A 19,532-nucleotide genomic window follows, 5' to 3' on the forward strand; every position below is an offset into this window, starting at 1 on the left:
ATCAACGAAAGGCTAGATTCACAAGATTTTTTTGGGGAAGATTATCTAACATCCATTGTTATGTCCCTAAATTTCTGAGGTTATTTGTCTTTGTGTTTAATATATTTATGTTAACAAATAAAACAGACAGTGAAATAATGTTTCCCTAGTGTAAAATTAAAGTATAATAAACAAATGAACGAATTTCTACTTTTTATTAATATATCTTAATAGCGAAGCTTCTCTAAATATACAGCATCTTGCTGTTTGTTTTTCAAACTATAATAGTTATTTCTCTCATCGTATAATAGACAGCTTTTTACAGATATTAATTTTAAAAAAAATAAAAGATTAAAACCATCTTTTTAGCCCCGAGAGCCAAAGTCTCTAACCAAAGAAGACTGATTTTTAATTTTTTTAAATTTTCGTAGAAAATTTTCTGTAATACGATGCTATACATAAATTTTCCGTATGGCTGAGTACCGGTTATAAGCCAGCGGATATTGTTCGGTTTTGAAGCCAGACTGAAAAATTTCATATTATGTTAATTTTTCAGGGAAAAATCCTCGTGCATACCTGCGGACAAACGATGTGATGGCAGGTACAATATGTGCCCAGGGAGGGAGAGGGAGGGGGGAGGGGCATTGGATTGGGAAAAAACAGGAAGGAAGAGGACATTGGACTGTTAATTACAATATTATCCAAAGATTTATAATCACGTTTTCTTATTAGTTGGCTCAGCAACTTTGGGTTAATTGGTTGAGACGTAAATAATTTTACTTACTTCTCCCAACCCGTGACAATTATAGTTTATGAAGGTAGAATGACTTGGCCTTTTAACTGGCACAACTCTTAACAATTAATTACACTACTGGCAACGCCTCTGGCTCCTAGTGACACTGTATTTGAAGGGAAAGAATTATAGGCAAGAAACCCCATCCAGGGACATAAATCTAAAAATCTAATAGCCTATAACCATCCCAGGACTTGTTTGAAGCTTCCATAACATATAGAGCTTAATTGGTTCGGTAGTTATCGATATCTTAAGCTACAGACACAAAACCTGCCTTACTTCTGGTTACATAACAACTCGGTTGTTTGGACAGATAAGAGTTAATGCTCCAATTAGTTATTCTCGTAATAAATCTGCAAACATACAGACAAACAATTATAGAAAAGCTATGTTTTTTTAAACAAGGAAGACAACATCTATAAAAGTGAAGCTCTGAAATCAGAAGGAAGGAAAAATAAACAATAATTGTCAGAACTTAATAAGCAGAATATCAATTTGTAAGTCTGAACAAAACAGTGCATAAATTTGTTGCAAAATTACGTAAATACAAGAAACAGTAAAAAGAAATTAATATTTAGAATTCAATTATAGTGAAGCTTTGCATATAATATTGTACCTTGTTGTCTTAGTAATCATTATTCCAAAAATCAGATAATTATATCATACATAATGTTGTTGTCCAAGAAGTAAAAAAATCAGCATGTTTTGGATTAACTTACTTCCTTTCTGGTAACGATTATAGAGTTTCTACGCTTTCTAAATCGTACCTACCTTTCTTAGAAATCGCCATGCTAAGTTTGTTATAGAAGGGACAATTCTAAAATGTCCGGATTGAAAGACGTATGGACCTATGAACCCTAATTATAGAAAAGCCTTATGACCCTAATTATTAAAAATCTGGTGTTTTCAGGCATGACTGTCAGGACGGGACTGATGAGTTAGAATGCAGGGACATACATTAACTTTACTAAAGGCCAATCAAAGCAATAACAGGGATCTTAAGGGATAAGACAACGGACGATAAATTACTGTTCATCCACAATGATGAGAATAGTTTTTATCGCATCATACTACAGACAGCTTTCCGCGGATAATAATATAAAAAAATCTAATATTAAAACTGGCATTAATTTTATTATTTTTTTTATATATGTTGAAAGTTTTCTGTAAAGCGATGCTATACAGGATTTTTCTGTATGCTTGAGAACCTGTTCTAATCCAGCGGATATGAATCAATTTCGAAGCAATACTGGAAATAGAATTACTCTTTTTCAACCTATTTGTAAAAAAATACACTATTCTAAGACAATAAGATATATCTCGATTTTAAAAATCATTTTCAATTCATTTTGTGAACACAGTAATAGTGTCTGACTGATTATGACGTAACAAAAAAAATTAGCCAATGAGAGGCCACTATAAATTTTACCATTGGTCAATAACGGCCTCTCATTGGCTAATTTTTTTTGTTACGTTATAATCAGTCAGACACTATTACTGTGTTCCATTTTGTCTCTTGTAACAGTAATTCAAGCATTATTATCTTGGTCGTTTTAGGCATAATGCATAATGCGTTTAGCATAATATTTATTAATAGTTCGTACTTTAATGTTTGTTTCTACGTCTCTGTTTGAAGAAACAGATCTTACGAGATAAAAAAAAAATGAAAAAATTTTGGATCAAAGAGATAAGGATGATTTCTTTCGATTGGTATTCCTTCAGCAATGCAAAAATATTATTAGCAACCCCTTAGCTACATAGCTTTCACATTTAGTCTGGATGTTCAATGGATTTAATATCAAACAAACCTTTTTACCTTAACCATAAACTTTAATCAGTTTTTTTTATAGAGCTAGAAGGCCAAGAACGCCTAAGCTTTTTTCTTTTGGTAATGGGAAAACAAAATTTTAGTAAAGATTGGGATAAATGGCAGGCGAAGCACGCCAATATTTTGTTAACCTTGTAGTAAAAATAAAAGGGAGGAGTGATTCCAAAAATATATTTCCAAACAATGTATCATGTGCGATTCCTCTTTTAGAATGAGTTTTCGACTATAAAACAATGAAAATCTGTTCAGTATTAATTTCGTAACATTTTCAATAATTTTAAATTATATGACTAATTTGTGTTCTTTAATATTCTAATGATATCTTAGTTTGTGAAATTATTTTTGCTGTTTTAAGAATTTACCACTAGGTTGTGAAATTATTTTTGCTGTTTTAAGAATTTACCACTAGGTTGTGAAATTATTTTTGCTGTTTTAAGAATTTACCATTAGGTTGAAAAATTATTGCAGTAGATAGAAATAAGATAAAATGTTTCATATATTATTGAATGCGAAGCTTTTCTACATTTAGTCATATGTCTGTCTGTCAGTAAGGCACATATATAGTTGACTATTGGAATAACCCTATCTAGTTTAATTCTTGCAAATAGATTCCTGTAACAAAATGAAATAATCTGGAAAACATAATATTAAAATTTTCCATCCTTAAACGTTTTCATTTGAACCTGAAATTATTCAGTTTGTTTAGAAATTCTGATAATGATTCCTATGACAATTAGGCTTGGTATCATGTGCTTTTTGACCACTAAATAAAGGCTGAATCAATAATTCAAACGTATTGTACTGTTTCTCCTCATAGTTTTTATATCCTTATATAAAAGTAACCGGGTGTCAATCATGCCTTCTGCCTATCAGTGTAGCGAACCGCTAAACCGATAGGGTTCTCCTTTACAATTAATCTTCTTATAGGTCTAGGGATTTGTAACTTTTTAGGTAAGGGTTTCTACTTCATTCAAAGAAATCGCCACTAGATGAAAATTCCCTCCTAAAACATAGTTTTTTTCTAGAGGCGTAACCGTTAGAAATTTCAAAAGAGGATAAGTTGAGATATTTTTAAATTGTAAAAATAATATTTTTTTGTAACCTATTATTTTGTCGTATAAAATATCAAATTAAAAATATATTTGATCCTTAATTGGTTCTTTATGTATCTGATACCTTCATTTTATCCTCGATTCTATATTAATAAGAAAGAGGTTTATTGTCTGTTTGTATGTATGTCTGGTAAGATTTTGTAATTGCTGTATTTGTAAAAAAATCAAGGATGACAACATCCATAAAAGCGAAGCAATGAAACGGTAGGACAAACGGACACTAACACTTGTATAGTGTCAGAACTGAATAATCAGAATATAAATGTATAAATGTCGAAGCAAAATTTAAGTAAAATTGTTGAAAAACTGCTTGATACAAAATAATGTTTATGGACATACTTACATTTTGAGGACTTGATTATAGAGTTGCTTCGCTTATAATATTGTACTTTGTTGTCCCTGGAATCGGTATACCAAAAATCATATTATTCGGATTATTAGATCACATAAAAAATTGTTGTTAAAGTAGTAAAAAAATCAACATGTTTAAAATGGACGTACGGACATTCTGGTAATGATTATAGAGTTGCTACGCTTTCTAAATCGTACCTAACTACTACAGGAATCACCATGCAAAGTTTGAAACCAATAGGACAATTCTAACATGCCTAAATTAGCGAAAAAAGCTATCCGTTACGGACGGACGGACGGACCGACCGACCTTAATTATAGAAAAGCTTCGCTTTTAAAAATGAGTGTAAGCCCTTTCATAAAGGTTTTAGGGAAGACCTATCTGCAACTGAAGGGTAAAATCTACTATATTTTTCAAAATTATTGTGATGCAAACGGGAAAACCAAAAGTTTTTTTTTTGTAAGAAGTATCCATCCCACCTTGCAAGGACACACAAGCTTTTTTGAGGTGGGTAAAAATTTCAAATGTGGGGGCAATTCGTTACTCCCCCCCCTTCACGCCATACAACATACATAATACTTTATAGAATAAGAATGTTCTAGTTCAATATTTTTTTAACTCAGACATACATTCTTTTTTTAATTATGGGAAAGAAAAAATGTAAAATTAATTTGTCAAAAATTAGATTCGAGTCTCCAGACCAACATAGACATTTTTTGTAAGTATTTAAAAAAAAGCGTAGCGTTGCTACTTTACAAGTGTAAATCGTAAGTTGTTAACTGTATTGAGGTTTTAGCTGAGGAGAAGGGGACATTATACAATATAGACTTCTATTTAGTTGACTTAAAAACTTTTACGAAATGATAAGTTTGTTTCATTGATGATGTATATCAATTTATCTTTTTTATCTTATCCCTTAAGATCCCTGAGGTTTAGTTTCTATCTGAATATGTTTTCTTTAAGTTGAAAAAAATGCAAAGTATTTCCATTTTGTTTTCTTTGTAATTCATATTGCTGATTGTATTGTAAGCCAAAATTTACCTAAAATGCTCAGTTTTATTCATTTTATGGTTTTTATATTGTTTCTTTTTCTTTTAGGACCATTTTAGTTTCTTTTAGGGGGGGGGGTGGCAAGGGCGTAAAGAGGGTGGGTATCGTATAGGGGTGTTCAACAGGGAGTAAGGGAGGGGACAATGGATCGAATATTCAACCTTTAAGAGTCTCAGACTTTCGGTACTGGCTTAAAGGGAATGTGCAAGAATTTAGCAGTTTCTGACTGAGTTTGGGTACTTGTGCAAGAAATGCCGCTACTCGCTGTTAGTTTTGAATATATATAGTTTTGCAGACAGAGTGTAGTTTGAATATAAATACATGGCCCCCCTCCCATACTCTATTTTACTCCCTTCTCCCCCACCTCCTTTTTTAAAGTAGACGAGAAAGGGAAATAAGAAGGGAGGTGGGGGAAATAAACAGGAGAAAAATGGGCAGGAAGGCGTGCGGGTCATATTTTTGTTTAACCTGCCTGCCCCTTTTTTCCGTGTTCACATCAATTGCCCCCAAATCTCTTTTCTCTTTCCCTTTCATCTGGAGAGTTCCAGGGAGTTTTTTCTAGTAATTAATTACAGAATGGTTGTCAGTCTGTAATCCTGGTAATCTAATTTTCAAATGATTGCTTTTTTTCTTGGAACTTTTTTTTAGTTTATGGTTTTCTAGATTTAATTAACAATCACTTTACAATTTCCACCAAAATTTCTGGTTTATTCTGGATTTCATGGCCTTTCTTCAAAAACTCTTAAATTGAATTAATTGCCCATTGTCCCCTCCCTTACTCCCTGGGTGTTCAACCTCTTAATAAGATCTATATGTGTATGTCTGTCGAGAGGCATCCCAATTTTATATACAAAAGTTTTTTAAAAAGTCGTCAGTTTCATGAAAACTTATATTGTTTCAGATGTTTTGAGGGGAGTGGAAGTAAGATGTCACCAACTGATTGCATTGAGAAAGAAAAGTAAGAAATAACTTTGCCAGTATGGCTTCCAAACAGAGTAATATACGTTGGATCATGCTATATATTTCAATTTTTAACAAATATCCGCGGAAAGCTGTCTATAATAATTATTCATGTGCTTTTTTAAAAATCGTATGTCTGCTATGTTTACAATTCTCTCAATGTTTTACCCATTTTTCCTTGGATGTCCTTACTTGTATCAGCTGAGAGTACGTATAGTAATTTTCTATTTCAAGAGGTTTGTTTAGAAATTAAATAGATTGGTATGCTTGATTCTGTCTGTCCAAGTAAAAATCTTGATGTTTTGAAAATAAATAGTTTTCATCCTAGTTCTTGGGTTATGTTCTTGCGTCTGTAAAAGAAAGGCAAATTATCATTTTCTTTTAATTTCAAATACTAATCTAAATTAATTCAATTTAATAATTTAAAACATATTTTAGACGGATAGGTGGAGGAGAAATCAAGTGGTCTGTTTCAGAAACGCCAGAATGGGTGTGTGCCAAATTTAAGTTTAACAATGGCACTATTCTAAGGTAATAATGTTGCTAATATTGATATGCGCAAAATTTTAGTTAAATTTTAGTTTTTCTTTTAGATTTTTTTTGGTTGTAAATTGAGTTCTCGCTGTGTTTTGAGTTGCTTATGACATATATTCATAATTAGAAATAATCAAATTCAAGATAAGCAGTGAACAATTTTACGTCAGTAGCTGTGGTTTACAGGCACTAAAATGAGAAGTTCCATAATTTGAGTTTTTAGTATGGAATATTATCCGCTGGATTAAAACCGGTTCTCACCCATACTGAAAATCATGAATAGCATCGTATAACAGACAATTTTAGCCCATCGAAGCTAACAATTTATGATTTTAATATCCGCGGAAAGCTGTCTATAATACAATGTGATGAATAACTGTTTTAAAGATTTATTTTGAATTCAAAAAAAAAATCTACCAAAGTGTATCTTTTGACAAACTCATAATAAAATAAAATAAAAAGTTCTCAAAATCTAATTTACACTGAGTAGTTCTAAAATTTCAAATGTTTTCTTGGTTTCGTAATTCAAGTAAAATATTTTATAAATCTCATTTCCTAAATATTTGGCAAGCAAAGTCAGATTTCAGAATTTTATTTCTACTCTCTGAATGCTTATTTTGATCCCCTTCCTTCCTAAATAAGTCTAAAAGCAAGGATGACACCAATCATTGAAGTAAAATTGCAAATCTGACAGTCGGGCAAACAATGTCGCAATATATGGATGGTAGAGGACATTGGGTTGTCTTTTACACAAGTCCCCAAAGTTTTACAATACCGTTACCTAATTTATTTGATTAACAACTTTGTGGGCTTTATTAGTTTTGATTATGAAGTACAATGTCAAAACATTTCAACTAATAATTGTAATTGACAGAAGGGGTAATTTTGTAATATCATTGAGTAATTTTATTTATCAGACATTGTATTATTCCTTAAAATTCCTGCAATATTTTCCTCATTACAGAATGAGTAATAAAGATATTTTAATATCAGGATCTTTTTATCTCAACAAAAAATTGAATTAGACATTCAGCTTTTTGTAAAATCTACTTAATTGTACCTTATTAGAACAAGAATCATTATGAAAAATATTTATCAAGTTACTGTACGTTTCTTTTGTTTTATTATTTGAGAATTTATACAACATGAATATATAAAGTTAATACCTTATTTTTTATCCCATTTATCCGTCTTTATTTATTCAGTATATTCTTTCTAAACACTCACATTAGTTTTTATCCTAAAAAACTAGTTTTATAAAATATATGGATATGGAATTCAAAGAAACTAAATGGAAAGATGTAGAATGTAAATCACGTTTCCCCAATAGCGTTACGGACGTATTGACGGACTGACTGAAGAACTGACGGACATACAAAGAAAATTGTATGCTAGCTACGCAACACAAAATATGAAAGGTTTGACAAAAAAGCGACTGGATATTCTAATAGCTGCGCTGGTGAATGCGACTGTGACTTATTTTGTGGCATTTTAATCCACGCGGCTGACGGTAAGGCTTCCATAAGCTACTCGTAATAATGCTGCGGCTGCCGAGCCATTAAAGCTGTCAATCCTTGTTTTATAATGTGATAGAAAATATATATAAAAGCAAATCTTCACACTACACAGTGATAAGTTTTACAAAAAAAAACATTTTTGCCACTTAAAACATTTTGTAGTTTTATTTATTGATAACTATTGCAGAATGGTTATGTAATTAAAGTAAAAGAATAAAGAGGGGCACGAGCTATATGTAACTTAAATTTATATTTTGTTTACATATTTTTATTGTTTTGTATACATTAAGATATATAAGTTTTCCGGAATTTTAAAGTTAGGGGGAGATTTGAAATCTGCATCAAATTTTGAGGATTTTTTTTATAAAATTCGTTTTTTCTATAATTCTTTATCTAAAAGCGGAAATGCAATTTAAGTTAATTAATTTTGGCATCTGTGATTGGTGGATTTAAAAAATCTACGCTCTGATTGGATGGCGTACATCGTTCAACCAATTAGAGCGCAGGTAGTTTAAAATCCACCTATCCTATTGGTCAAAATTAACCCATTAGTGCCGAGCGCCACTTTTATGGGCCGATCGAGCTGAAAGTTTCAGGGAAGCTTTATAATGGTCAAAACAGAATATGTGTTTTTTTTTCTTTTGCTCTAGTGGCGTGCACAGGAAAGTTGCAAAAAAAACCGGTTCGGCTCGGCCATAAATACCAACCAGGCATTATTACCCGTTTTTGGTGCTTTCCCCCGGCGTTAAAACCCGGTTTTCCTGTAAAAACCCGGTTATTTTGACCAAAAATCGAAAAATGTAATTTTTGAACGCCAAAAGTGAGATGAACACTTTTTAGAACTTTGATACGATCCGTAATTGAAAACTACACAACCTCATGTAATCTATAGAGCTACAAGTATAATACGAAGCAATTTATTTCAAATTTAGTATTTAGCCGGCGATTTCGGGTAAAAAACCCTGTTTTGTTGTTGTTGTCAAAAAAGATCTATTAGTGAAACCGGGTAATAAAAATTTCAGACTCCAAATGGAAATGCCGAACCGGGCTTATATAGGGCGTAAAAAAACGATAAAAAAATCATATAAAAAATAATAATTTAAATAAAACGAAATCACAAATAGATGTACTTGTCATTAAACTTTAGATTTAACGAAAAAAATCAGCGACTTTACTATAAAAACAAAAAAGTTAGATGGGGTATTTTGAACTTTCATGATTTTCAAACTTTGTTGATCTATACTGGCAAACAGAAGTAAGCAAAACTACCTGCTCCAGGGGGAAATGAAAGCCAGGGTAGTAGAGGGGGGATTCATACTGAGAATGATGCAATTATGAAGCCGAAAACCAGTTTTTTTTACATTTTCTGGAACCGGGTTTTAAAACCCGGTTCGGCACTAATGGGTTAATTAACTTAAAATGCATTTCCGCTTTTAGATAAAGAATTATACAAAAAACGAATTTTATAAAAAATCCTTAAATTTGATGCAGGTTTCAAATCTCCCCCTAACATTAAAATTCCGGAAAACTTATATATCTTAGTATACATACTATGCTTTTTATGGTGCATTTTTGAAAAGTTTAAATAAATGGAAAATAATAAAAAAAATATGTATCATCCCTCCTCCCACTTATTTATTTCAAAATAAGATGTGGGGGATTTATTCTGTATTCGATTAGGTATCACCAATTTTTCTATGAGAGCCATATCTATATTACTGAATTATAGATTATTGGAAAGCAGATTGACATGAAGCGGATTTATGATAATCCTGTTAGCTAGACAAATTTAAAGATGGACTCGGCAGTTGTATCAGAACAATTAGCTAGACAAATTTATAGAAAGTCTTGGCAGCTATATTAGAAGACAATAGTTAGCTAGACAAAGGCTCGGCAACTCTATCAGAAATCATGAGACTGCTAAAATCCCACAGCCGATAATAAGTCAGAAAAAAGCCAGTCGAACCTTTTTTGCACGTCCTTTGAGGTTTTTAACCCTACCTGGGGGGATGGGAGGTGTTTGACGCCTTCCTAAAATTTATTAATGACTTATAAAGGCCGTTGATAGGTATATCTGGCACCAGAAGTACCTAGTACCTGTCGCGTCCCGCTAACTTTAAATTGCCAGAAAATCCCTATTCTTAAATAGAAACTTTCTGTAATTGTTCATTATATATATATATATATTGTATGATAAAAATAATTGTAAAAAGTTTTGCTTTAAAAAGTAATCTCTAACTAAAAAGTTAAAGTACCATTGCAAAATAACATAAAATAACATGTAGGAGAAAAGTTTTGTCATTCGATAACAAACCAAGTTTTGTCAGGGAGGTAAGGGCTAATGGCAATTTACAATGTAAAAGTCAGAGATACAAAGTGATAAGACATGACCGATAAATTGATGTACATCTCAATGATTGTTTACAAACTACCCCCACTCTAAGTTACAATGGTTGAAACATTTGAACACTCAACTTAATGAACCAACCAATAGAATTCATTAAAAGTCCCCAAAGTTGTTAAGCCAACAATTAAGAAAACGTTATTATAAAACTTTTGGACTAGTGTCCACTTTCGCAATGGTAAAACCCTTTTATTTTGCAATAGTTATCAGCTTCCAAAGCAGATCATAAGAAATGTGGGAAAATTATTTGTTTGTCCATTGTATCATCCCAGAATCAATAAATTTTCCGGACAAACAAAATTTTGCACTTGTTTATACTAAGCAACCATGGATAAGACACTAGAAGATAGATTCATCTTTGTATTTGAAAATAAAAACGTGTCTAGTCTCTGGTAATATACAAAGTTGTACACTTATGTTTATATAAAATGCCTAAAGCTTTGTCTTTTGCATACAGCTCATCACAAACATGAGGTAAAATTACATATTTTTCTTTAAAAAAGGGTATGATAATGGAATTTTTATTACTTGGATCTTACACCAGATTTTTATATTCTCTAATAAAGGAAACATTGTAGCCTACTAAAATAACGGCCGTACCCATCCCCTCCCATCATACTGCATAAACCGACCAAGCTAATTTTGCTTGATTCACTTCTTTAAGAGATGCGATTGATAATGAGTATTTTTTAATTGAAATATATTTCGGATTTAAAAAGTAGACTTTTTCCTTTTATTGGGTTGAGAAAGATTTCTAACTGAATGTTTTTTTTTAAAACCACCTGTCCAATAAATGACAGGGAAATAGCAACGTAAACCTCCAACATAATTAAACAAACAAAAACATGTAAATTTACAAAGAAATAATAAATAAAATTAAACTTTGCCGTTTTGTATAAACGTAGAAACACATTTATGTATCCCTAGTAGATGTAAGGAGCAAAAGTTTAACAAACATTTTTATACTTTCTTGTTTTTTCTTTCCTTACAAATTATTATGTAATATAACTTATAGTTTGAAACAGGAAAAAAGCATTAAAATAGGTAGATAAAAAGTATCTCAATTAAATGCATGTCCTATAAATGGAAATCTGTAATATTATATTTTTCTTAAAATTTTCAAAAATTTATGTAACATACGTAGCAGGGATGTCCAAGGGTGGGACCCACAATTTTGTACATTTATTCCTTTAAACCATCTCATTTACCTCCACTCCCCCCCGCTCCATAAAGAGAAAGGCTTTGACGTCCTTGATTCTCTGTGTTGAATAGAATTGCCTAAATTTGACAAATCTATTCTGTGGGTTTAAATTTGACAAATTGATGCTTTTATTCACAATTTTGTGTAATAAAATGTTATACAAAATATATATTTCTAAAAGCTAGGATATTCTTTAATACATAATCGTACGTCTGTATGATGGTCAAAAAGTTTATTTTCCAAGTATGAAAAATATATTTCTTTATAAAACAAAATTTAAGGTAATGGGTCGACTTACTCCCCTCCCCCCCCCCTCTATTCCCTCATATGCACCTATGCACCTAGAGGCCTCTAACCCGTAGACGATAGTCCATAAAGATACTCTTGTCCATCCAAATCTTTAACCAATTTCCAAGTTTATGTTTGCAAAGGATTAATCAAGGGTTCAAAATAGGAGATTATTACAAACACTTCACTTTACTATTTTATATACTGACTTTATACTAGGGTTGGGCCGGATACTTTTTTTTTGTCGGATACCAGATTCCGGATATCCGGCTGATTTCTAATACCAGATATCCTGTCGGATATCTGGTCAACGTTCGTTATCCGGCAAATCAACGAATATCTAGCCGGATAACCACATATCCTGCATTATATGCAAGCCGGATAGTTTTAATATTTTTATTTTTAATCAGTGATCTTGAGGGATGAGACAATGGACAAAATATTGGATAAGCATCTCAAATGATGATATACAAAATTACTCATGATGCTAGGGTTGCATCTATTATCATTAGATACAAGTAACATGCTCTGTTTGTCTGTCTGTATGTACAGATGATCTCGCTCACCCCTGAATCAATAAGGTTCTCCTTTACAGTGTAGCTTCCTATAACTGTTTTGAGGGAGGGTACCAACACCATCTCTAGAAAAAATGCCCAAAGAAAAAATGTAGCTTCCCCAGATTTTCTTATATTTTTTTTATTCAAAACTATAAATTGAATTTGGGGGGTCGACTCCCCCCCCCACCACAACTTAAGAGCCCCTAGTACTCTTAAGAATTAGTAAAATCAGTGTGTTACAACCACTAAATATCCAAAAGGAAGTTTTCTGCTTTGAAGTTTTGATTAATTGTGTTTCTAAACTTTTTCAGATATTTTCCTACGTGTACATAAAAACAGGGATTGGACAATGAATAATTGATTTTTTTTTTCGATAAATTTCTCCACTGCACTGATTTCCCAACCCTGAAGGAGGGTTGGGAAAGGTCTCCTCTGCTTATATCCTTTGTACCCTATGACGGTGAGTACAAAAGCACGTCAAAACAACCTTGTTTCTCGCCATTGTCCTATATCTGTACCCTTGTGTCATAACCTTTCAACCAATAATTATTACCTAAAGAAGGGTGATTTTTAAAAGCAAAGCTTTTCTATAATTAGGGTCGGTCCGTACGTCCGTCACACACGGATAGCTTTTTTCTTTAATTTAGGCATGTTAGAATTGTCCTATCGATTTCAAACTTTGCATGGTGATTCCTTTAGTAGTTAGGTACGATTTAGAAAGCGTAGCAACTCTTTAATCATTACAAGTACGTCCATTTTAAACATGTTGATTTTTAAAACTTTTTTAACAACAACATTTTATGTGATCTAATCATCCGATTGATCTGATTTTTGATATGTTGATTCCTGGGACAACAAAGTATAATGTTATAAGCGAAGCAACTCTATAATAAAGTCATAAAAAATGTAAGTATGTCCATACACATTATCCTGTATCAAGCAGTTCTCAACAAATTTACTCACAATTTGGCTTCGACTTTTATACATATATATTCTGATTATTCAGTTTTGATGTTATATAAGTGTTAATGTCCGTTTGTCCTACCGTTTCAGTGCTTCGCTTTTATGGATGTTGTCATCCTTGTTCCTTATAAATCATGATGTTAACTATCAGTATCCAATCGTTTCTGATGATATTAAATTGATGTACAACCCCAAAAACGATACACAAAAGTAATTCTTCTGTAGATTACAATTAGTGGTTAAACGCTTGGACACTCAACTTAATGAACAAATCAATTAAATTTAGAACAATAATTATAATTGTTAAGCCAACGAATAAGAAAACGTTATTATAAAACTTTGGGAACTATTGTAATAAAAAGCTTAATGTCCCTTCCTGTATAAATTTATAATCCATCTTCAATATTCTCTAAAATGTTTTCTCCAAAACATTTTATTTTCAATTTTGTAGCATAAGATAATTAATTAAAATAAGAAACTTAGTTTGTTTATCCTCCTAAATTTTTTATGAGTGGAGCTACTCTACAGAATTATTTACCTCCACATATTGGACCACAAACATGGTTGGAAGGCTGTTTTGTAGTCAACAAAGTTTTAGAGGACATGCCCTTTTGCAATTTCATACAACATTTTGAGAAATCAAAAAATACTAAAAAAAATGACACATTTTTAACAATCGGCTAAGCCCCTTAAGGACTCTAGGGCCGCTTGATTAAAGGGAGGTGTGGAGGGGGGTAAGAGTTAACCATCAACTTTATATTTTGACTTAAAAGAAAAATAACTTATCAGTTGAGGGGAAGAATATTTTTTCTCTTAGAAGGGTGGTGTTATCCTTCTACAAAATAGTTATAAACCTTTTCTTGACCTCTTAGAATCTTTACTGTAAGTGAAAACCATACCGGCTCAGCGGGTAGCGAAATCATCCGCCACAAACAAACAGATTGACAACTAGACATCCTGTTACTTTTATAAAGTATAGCAAAAATAAAAAGATTAGATTATATTTAATATGGAAATTCAATGCACCAAAAGCGATTTAAATTATTCATTTCAAAAGCTTTGCTGATAAAAATAAAATTGTTCTTGTAATTTTCTTTTTGTGGTCTGGAACTTTCTTTAGTTAATAAATCTTGCAATACACAATGTGTGATATTACTGCCACATCTGTAAAGTGTTTTAAGTGAACAAAAACTGTAAAAACACGATATTATTAGCTTGGTAATATTTTTAGGTCTAACATTGGAAGCATGAGGTTTTTTTTTACAGAATTAAGCTTATAATATATATACGCTATAGTTAAAGTTTTGATTGATTATTTATAATGCTAATTTCATTTTACTAAAGGTCAGATGATCCCCGAAGGGATAATACCATGTAGAGAAAGGATCCCCGCATGGCTAAAGTTTTTCTTTTAAATCGAAGATAGGCGTTGGCAGGAGTTTCGATGGTAAAGCAATACGTTTGAGTGAAAGCACCTTTTATGCACTCTGTTTATCAAAAATCGCACAATTAAAACATAATAAAAAACAGGTCTCGGCAGCCGCGCCTCAGCTGGACAATGCTTTATTGCTAAAGTTCCGAAATGATGGTTAGTTGTTTAGAAACAGGTTTAAGACACCCAGCTGAGGCTTTCACGCGGCTCATCTGCGGCTGTTGAGACCTGGTAACAACTCTTCACTAGAATTTTATTGAACGATACTATAAGATTTCCTTTTTATTTTGGATGAATTAATGGTTCTTTAATTCTTATATTTTTAGTAGTGTAGCAACACTGTAAACATTTATCTAATGAACGAACATACGTTTGTTTGACTGTCAGTATGTAAAGTATGTATCAAACGTATGCTTTTATCATATTTATTAGAAAGTCTGTACGTCAATAAAAATATGCTGGTATTTAACTTTCCACAAAACATTTTTGTATGATATAATTATCCTTTTGTATCGGATTTTTAGAATAATGAACAACAAGGTACAATATTATAAGATAGTTATCTCTATAGTCAAATCCTAAAACTAAAAGTATGTATTTTGCAACAAATTAATGTACAATTTTGTTTAGACTTACAAATCAATATTCTGCTTATAAAGCTCTAACACTAAACAAAAGTTATTGTTCGTTTTCACACCCTTTTGATTTGATAACTTTACTTTTATGGATGTTGTCATCCTTGTTTAATTTAGAATGTGTGAGAAGACATATACTGGTGGGGAAAAATTCAGTGTTTGCTTCTGGAGTAGTCAGGTATGGTTTTTCAAGGCGAAGTTTTTTTTATAATTAGGGTTGGTACGTCCGTCCATAACGAATATCCCTTTTCATTAAATTTGGCATGTTAGTATTGATCTATCAAAATTAAACTTATTCTTATTTCTCACTAAGCATAGCAATCATACACTTTAAAAGTTAAGAAAGTGCCATTTTTTTTTTCAATGTAAAGATTAATAGAATTAACATAATGCATTAACGACGGATGGATGGATAGACAAATTGAATTATAGAGTAGCTTCACACAGCCAAAATTAAAGTTTATTCCTTAGTTTTTACATTAAGTTTTCTTACCCTTTTATAATATTAAGATAGATAGAGATAGATTTGGTAGAAAACTCATTTAGTTTACAATTTCTTGAAAACTCAAGGTCCGTGAGCCGAAATAGGTGCGGTTACAATCAGAGTTGTATTTTACAAGTAATACAGTGTGTAGCTAAGATTTACACCTTTTAACATAAAGAAATAAGGTTTTATTGTAAGTCCGTTAAAATCTCGCAAGCGGATAAATTAATTGAGTTTTCCGTTTAAAGAAAGTCTCATATAGTTCATAAAGATAGTAGGTCCCCCGCCTCGTTTCAAATATATCTTTTTTCTTAATAGTAGCAAACTCCCGCCCTATACCACACGATAGATAGTCTAAACTTTCCCTAATCAATAAAAAACTTCTTTAAAAATTGTTTAACTATCGGTGCAGCCGTCCAAAAGATCTTTTGGGATATACGCATACATAAAAACAAAAACTTTTTTATAGAATAAAATTGTTGTTACAGCGGCTGCCAACCCTAGCAGCCGACGTAAGTAGGATGTCTGTTTCTGGCAACAATATTTAGAATGTGGTACTTTCAATCTTTTTCATCTCTTATACATAAAATTAATCTACAATTTGTTTTTGACGTAGCAAAAAGAGCAGTTAAACGCTTTGATAATGTCTAGCTAACATTAATGTGTTTTTAAAAATGTATTTTTCGGATCTGGTGCATTTCACGGTGAAATGTTGCTGTTACCGAATATTTCATAAGATAAGTGGAAACTTTATGGCTGCTTTTTGCCAAACGGCAGAATGTATTGTATGTGATATACTTGCATATTATTGTAACTGACAGAATGCACAGTGCACATAAATGCGCGATAAATACTTTTTTTTATGCGTGTTTATTTAGCTCTTCCTTTGGATCTTTGCTCGTCCAAATGAATTATTTGTTTTTTTAGCGTTTAGAACGATGTGTGGGCTGTTTGGCAGCTAACAGTCTTTAAAGTTCATAGTTTATTTTTGAGATATTGGTTCCCAGAAAACATTTACCATAAACTGAACTAAATCCAATTTTTATATTTGTCGTAACCAAGAATTTGCATACTCTACAGGGTGATTCAGAAAAAAAACTACGTTTTAAGATATTCTGATACAACCAGAAGAAAAATAAAAACAATAAAAGATCCTAGTTCTCTGTAAAAAAAACGTTAAAGTTAGAAAAGGTGTTTTGTAATATCTCTTAAAACAACCGCGCATTTTAGAGCATAAAGATTTAAAAAAGTGTGACTTTTTCGTCTATTATTTTGTATTTATAAGTAGATTTATTTCAAGTAAAATATTTCTGCCATTCTAAAAAATGACCAAACATATTCTGTATTCATTAAAGTTTTTATTCAACAGATTCAAGATATTTAACATCTTAAAAATACAATTTATCTAACTAAAATTATCACAGTATAAATTGGATTACCATATAATGAACGGATTCAATCTTCAAAATCTATGCTCTCTCTTGACAAAGTATGCTTATATTTTATAATCCGTCATAATAATTAGAAATTTTTTGTCAAATAAAAAGGTTTTTTTCTTTTTACTATAAGCCACGTTATCAAACAAAATTCTTTTACTGCAAATGCATTACAATCAAGAAATATGAAAAAATGACAAATTGCCGTTTCTTAAAAATGCTTTTGTTTGGAGCTAAAAAGCATTTCACCTTTAAAACTCAGTAAGTGCTTAGACCTTTTCCTAAATTAATGTTGAAATTTTAAGATTTTTTTTATACAAAATGGAAGAGTTATCTTAATTTTTCTGACATAACATTTTTCACTTAAACTATGTACCTATTATAAATGCCGCATTTTTAGAGATAATAAAAAAACACCGTAAACAAATTGTATGCACTTTTTTTTACAGAGAACAAGGACATATAATTATTTTTTTGTATTCCTTCTGGTTGTTTCTAAATCGGAAAACTCAGTTTATTTTGAATCACTCTGTATAATTGTTAATATAAATCTTCTGTCTATTTTTTAAAGAAAAAGTGTCTCTTTGTTTCTAACTTTATATCTATTAGTGTATCCATATCTGTCTATATATCATCATTTCTTCTTATCAATCTCTATATCTTACTGTTTATCTCATTATCTTTCTGTCTATCTCAATATTTATCTATCTATTTCAGAGTGGAAGTAAGTGTATATGTTCAACTCAGCTGTGCAATAATTCAAATCATCTCTCCAGCTTCAATCTATCCATTTATTTATTGTCATTTATTATATTATTATTACCATTTAAAAACATATAACATTGGAAATAAATAAAATAACAATGAAAGGGCATATGAAGGGCAACTAAGTAATTCGCCATTGACTTTTCTAAAAGTCATTTAATTATGGTTTCTTTAATGTTTTATTGTTTTATATATAATTAAATTGTTTTTAATTATTATATTTGTAGAGCTAAATTTAAAACTAAAGGAATGGATATTCTCCGGTAAAAAAACTATTTTGAAAACAGAATGCAAAATTATCTTCTAATACAAATCTATTTTATCATATGAAATGCTGTAATTGTTATCATGAAAGAAAAAAACTAAAAATTCCTGAGAATGCTAGATTATAAAAAACGCTTCGCATATTGTTAAGTAAGAATATTAATCTACATTGTAACATAACTTATTGTTGCAAAACTTCTCTATAAATATGTAGTATCGGTTGGTTTAGATGATATTGTTAGAATTACTATTTATTTTTTAATAGTTGTTTTTTGCATCGTTATATAGGCAGCTTTTCGCGGATAATAAATGAAAAATTATAAGATTAAAACTTGAATAAGTCTTAAGATTTTTATTTCAATATTCGTGAAAAGTTGTCTGAAAAACGTTGCTATGCGTGATTTTTCAGTATGGCTGAGAATCGGTTCTAATCCAGCGGATATTAATTTGTTTAGAAACCATACTGAAAAAAAATTCTGTCTCACTCTCATTTTTTTGTTTAAAATAGAGAAGGCTATACTGTCTTTTACAGTAAAATTAAAAAATATATTTTTTAAAAAATATGTAACTGAAAGAAGCAAAAATGTTTAATCAGAAATTTTTAGACCTCTAGCTCTAATAGAGGACGAGATAGTATTTACATAATACATTTTTTCAGATTTTTTCTATACAAAGAGAACGCTGTCGTTCATATTTTCTTCATCATATGTAATTTTTAAATACTTACATTATAATGTCTAAAATCTACATTAATAAATCTTAAATATATTGAAATTAAACTATTCTATGATAAAATTCAAGCAGCGATTCTTCGTATTTTTAAAATGTCTTTTTATAGGTTACTTTAGGTTAGGTTAGGTTATATTGGGTTAGGTGATTGCCCCACAGGGTTAGGTAATTTTCCCCGAAGGGTTAAAGCCCCCCGCAAAGACTATAAATAGAAGAAAAGCTACGGTGAAAAATGCGAAGAATCGCCCC

At 31.1% G+C, this 19,532-nt stretch overlaps 1 protein-coding gene across 1 annotated transcript in view; it reads left to right on the forward strand.

The window, feature by feature from the left end:
• The window catches only part of LOC145333767 (uncharacterized), a 38,438-nt gene extending 19,110 nt beyond the window's left edge, over positions 1 to 19,328 (forward strand). The window contains exons 4-10 of the mRNA XM_080178997.1: positions 536 to 580; positions 1,683 to 1,719; positions 4,748 to 4,782; positions 6,016 to 6,072; positions 6,513 to 6,605; positions 15,723 to 15,783; positions 18,243 to 19,328. Coding sequence (XP_080035123.1) covers positions 536 to 580; positions 1,683 to 1,719; positions 4,748 to 4,782; positions 6,016 to 6,072; positions 6,513 to 6,605; positions 15,723 to 15,783; positions 18,243 to 18,365 — 451 coding nt within the window. The 3' untranslated portion in view covers positions 18,366 to 19,328. The remainder of the gene's footprint in view (positions 1 to 535; positions 581 to 1,682; positions 1,720 to 4,747; positions 4,783 to 6,015; positions 6,073 to 6,512; positions 6,606 to 15,722; positions 15,784 to 18,242) is intronic.
• The last annotated feature ends 204 nt before the right edge of the window (positions 19,329 to 19,532 follow it).

The sequence above is a fragment of the Acartia tonsa genome, chromosome 12 (genome assembly GCF_053477335.1).
Source record: "Acartia tonsa isolate MP-2025a chromosome 12, ASM5347733v1, whole genome shotgun sequence".
Classification (NCBI taxonomy): Eukaryota; Metazoa; Arthropoda; class Copepoda; order Calanoida; family Acartiidae; genus Acartia; species Acartia tonsa.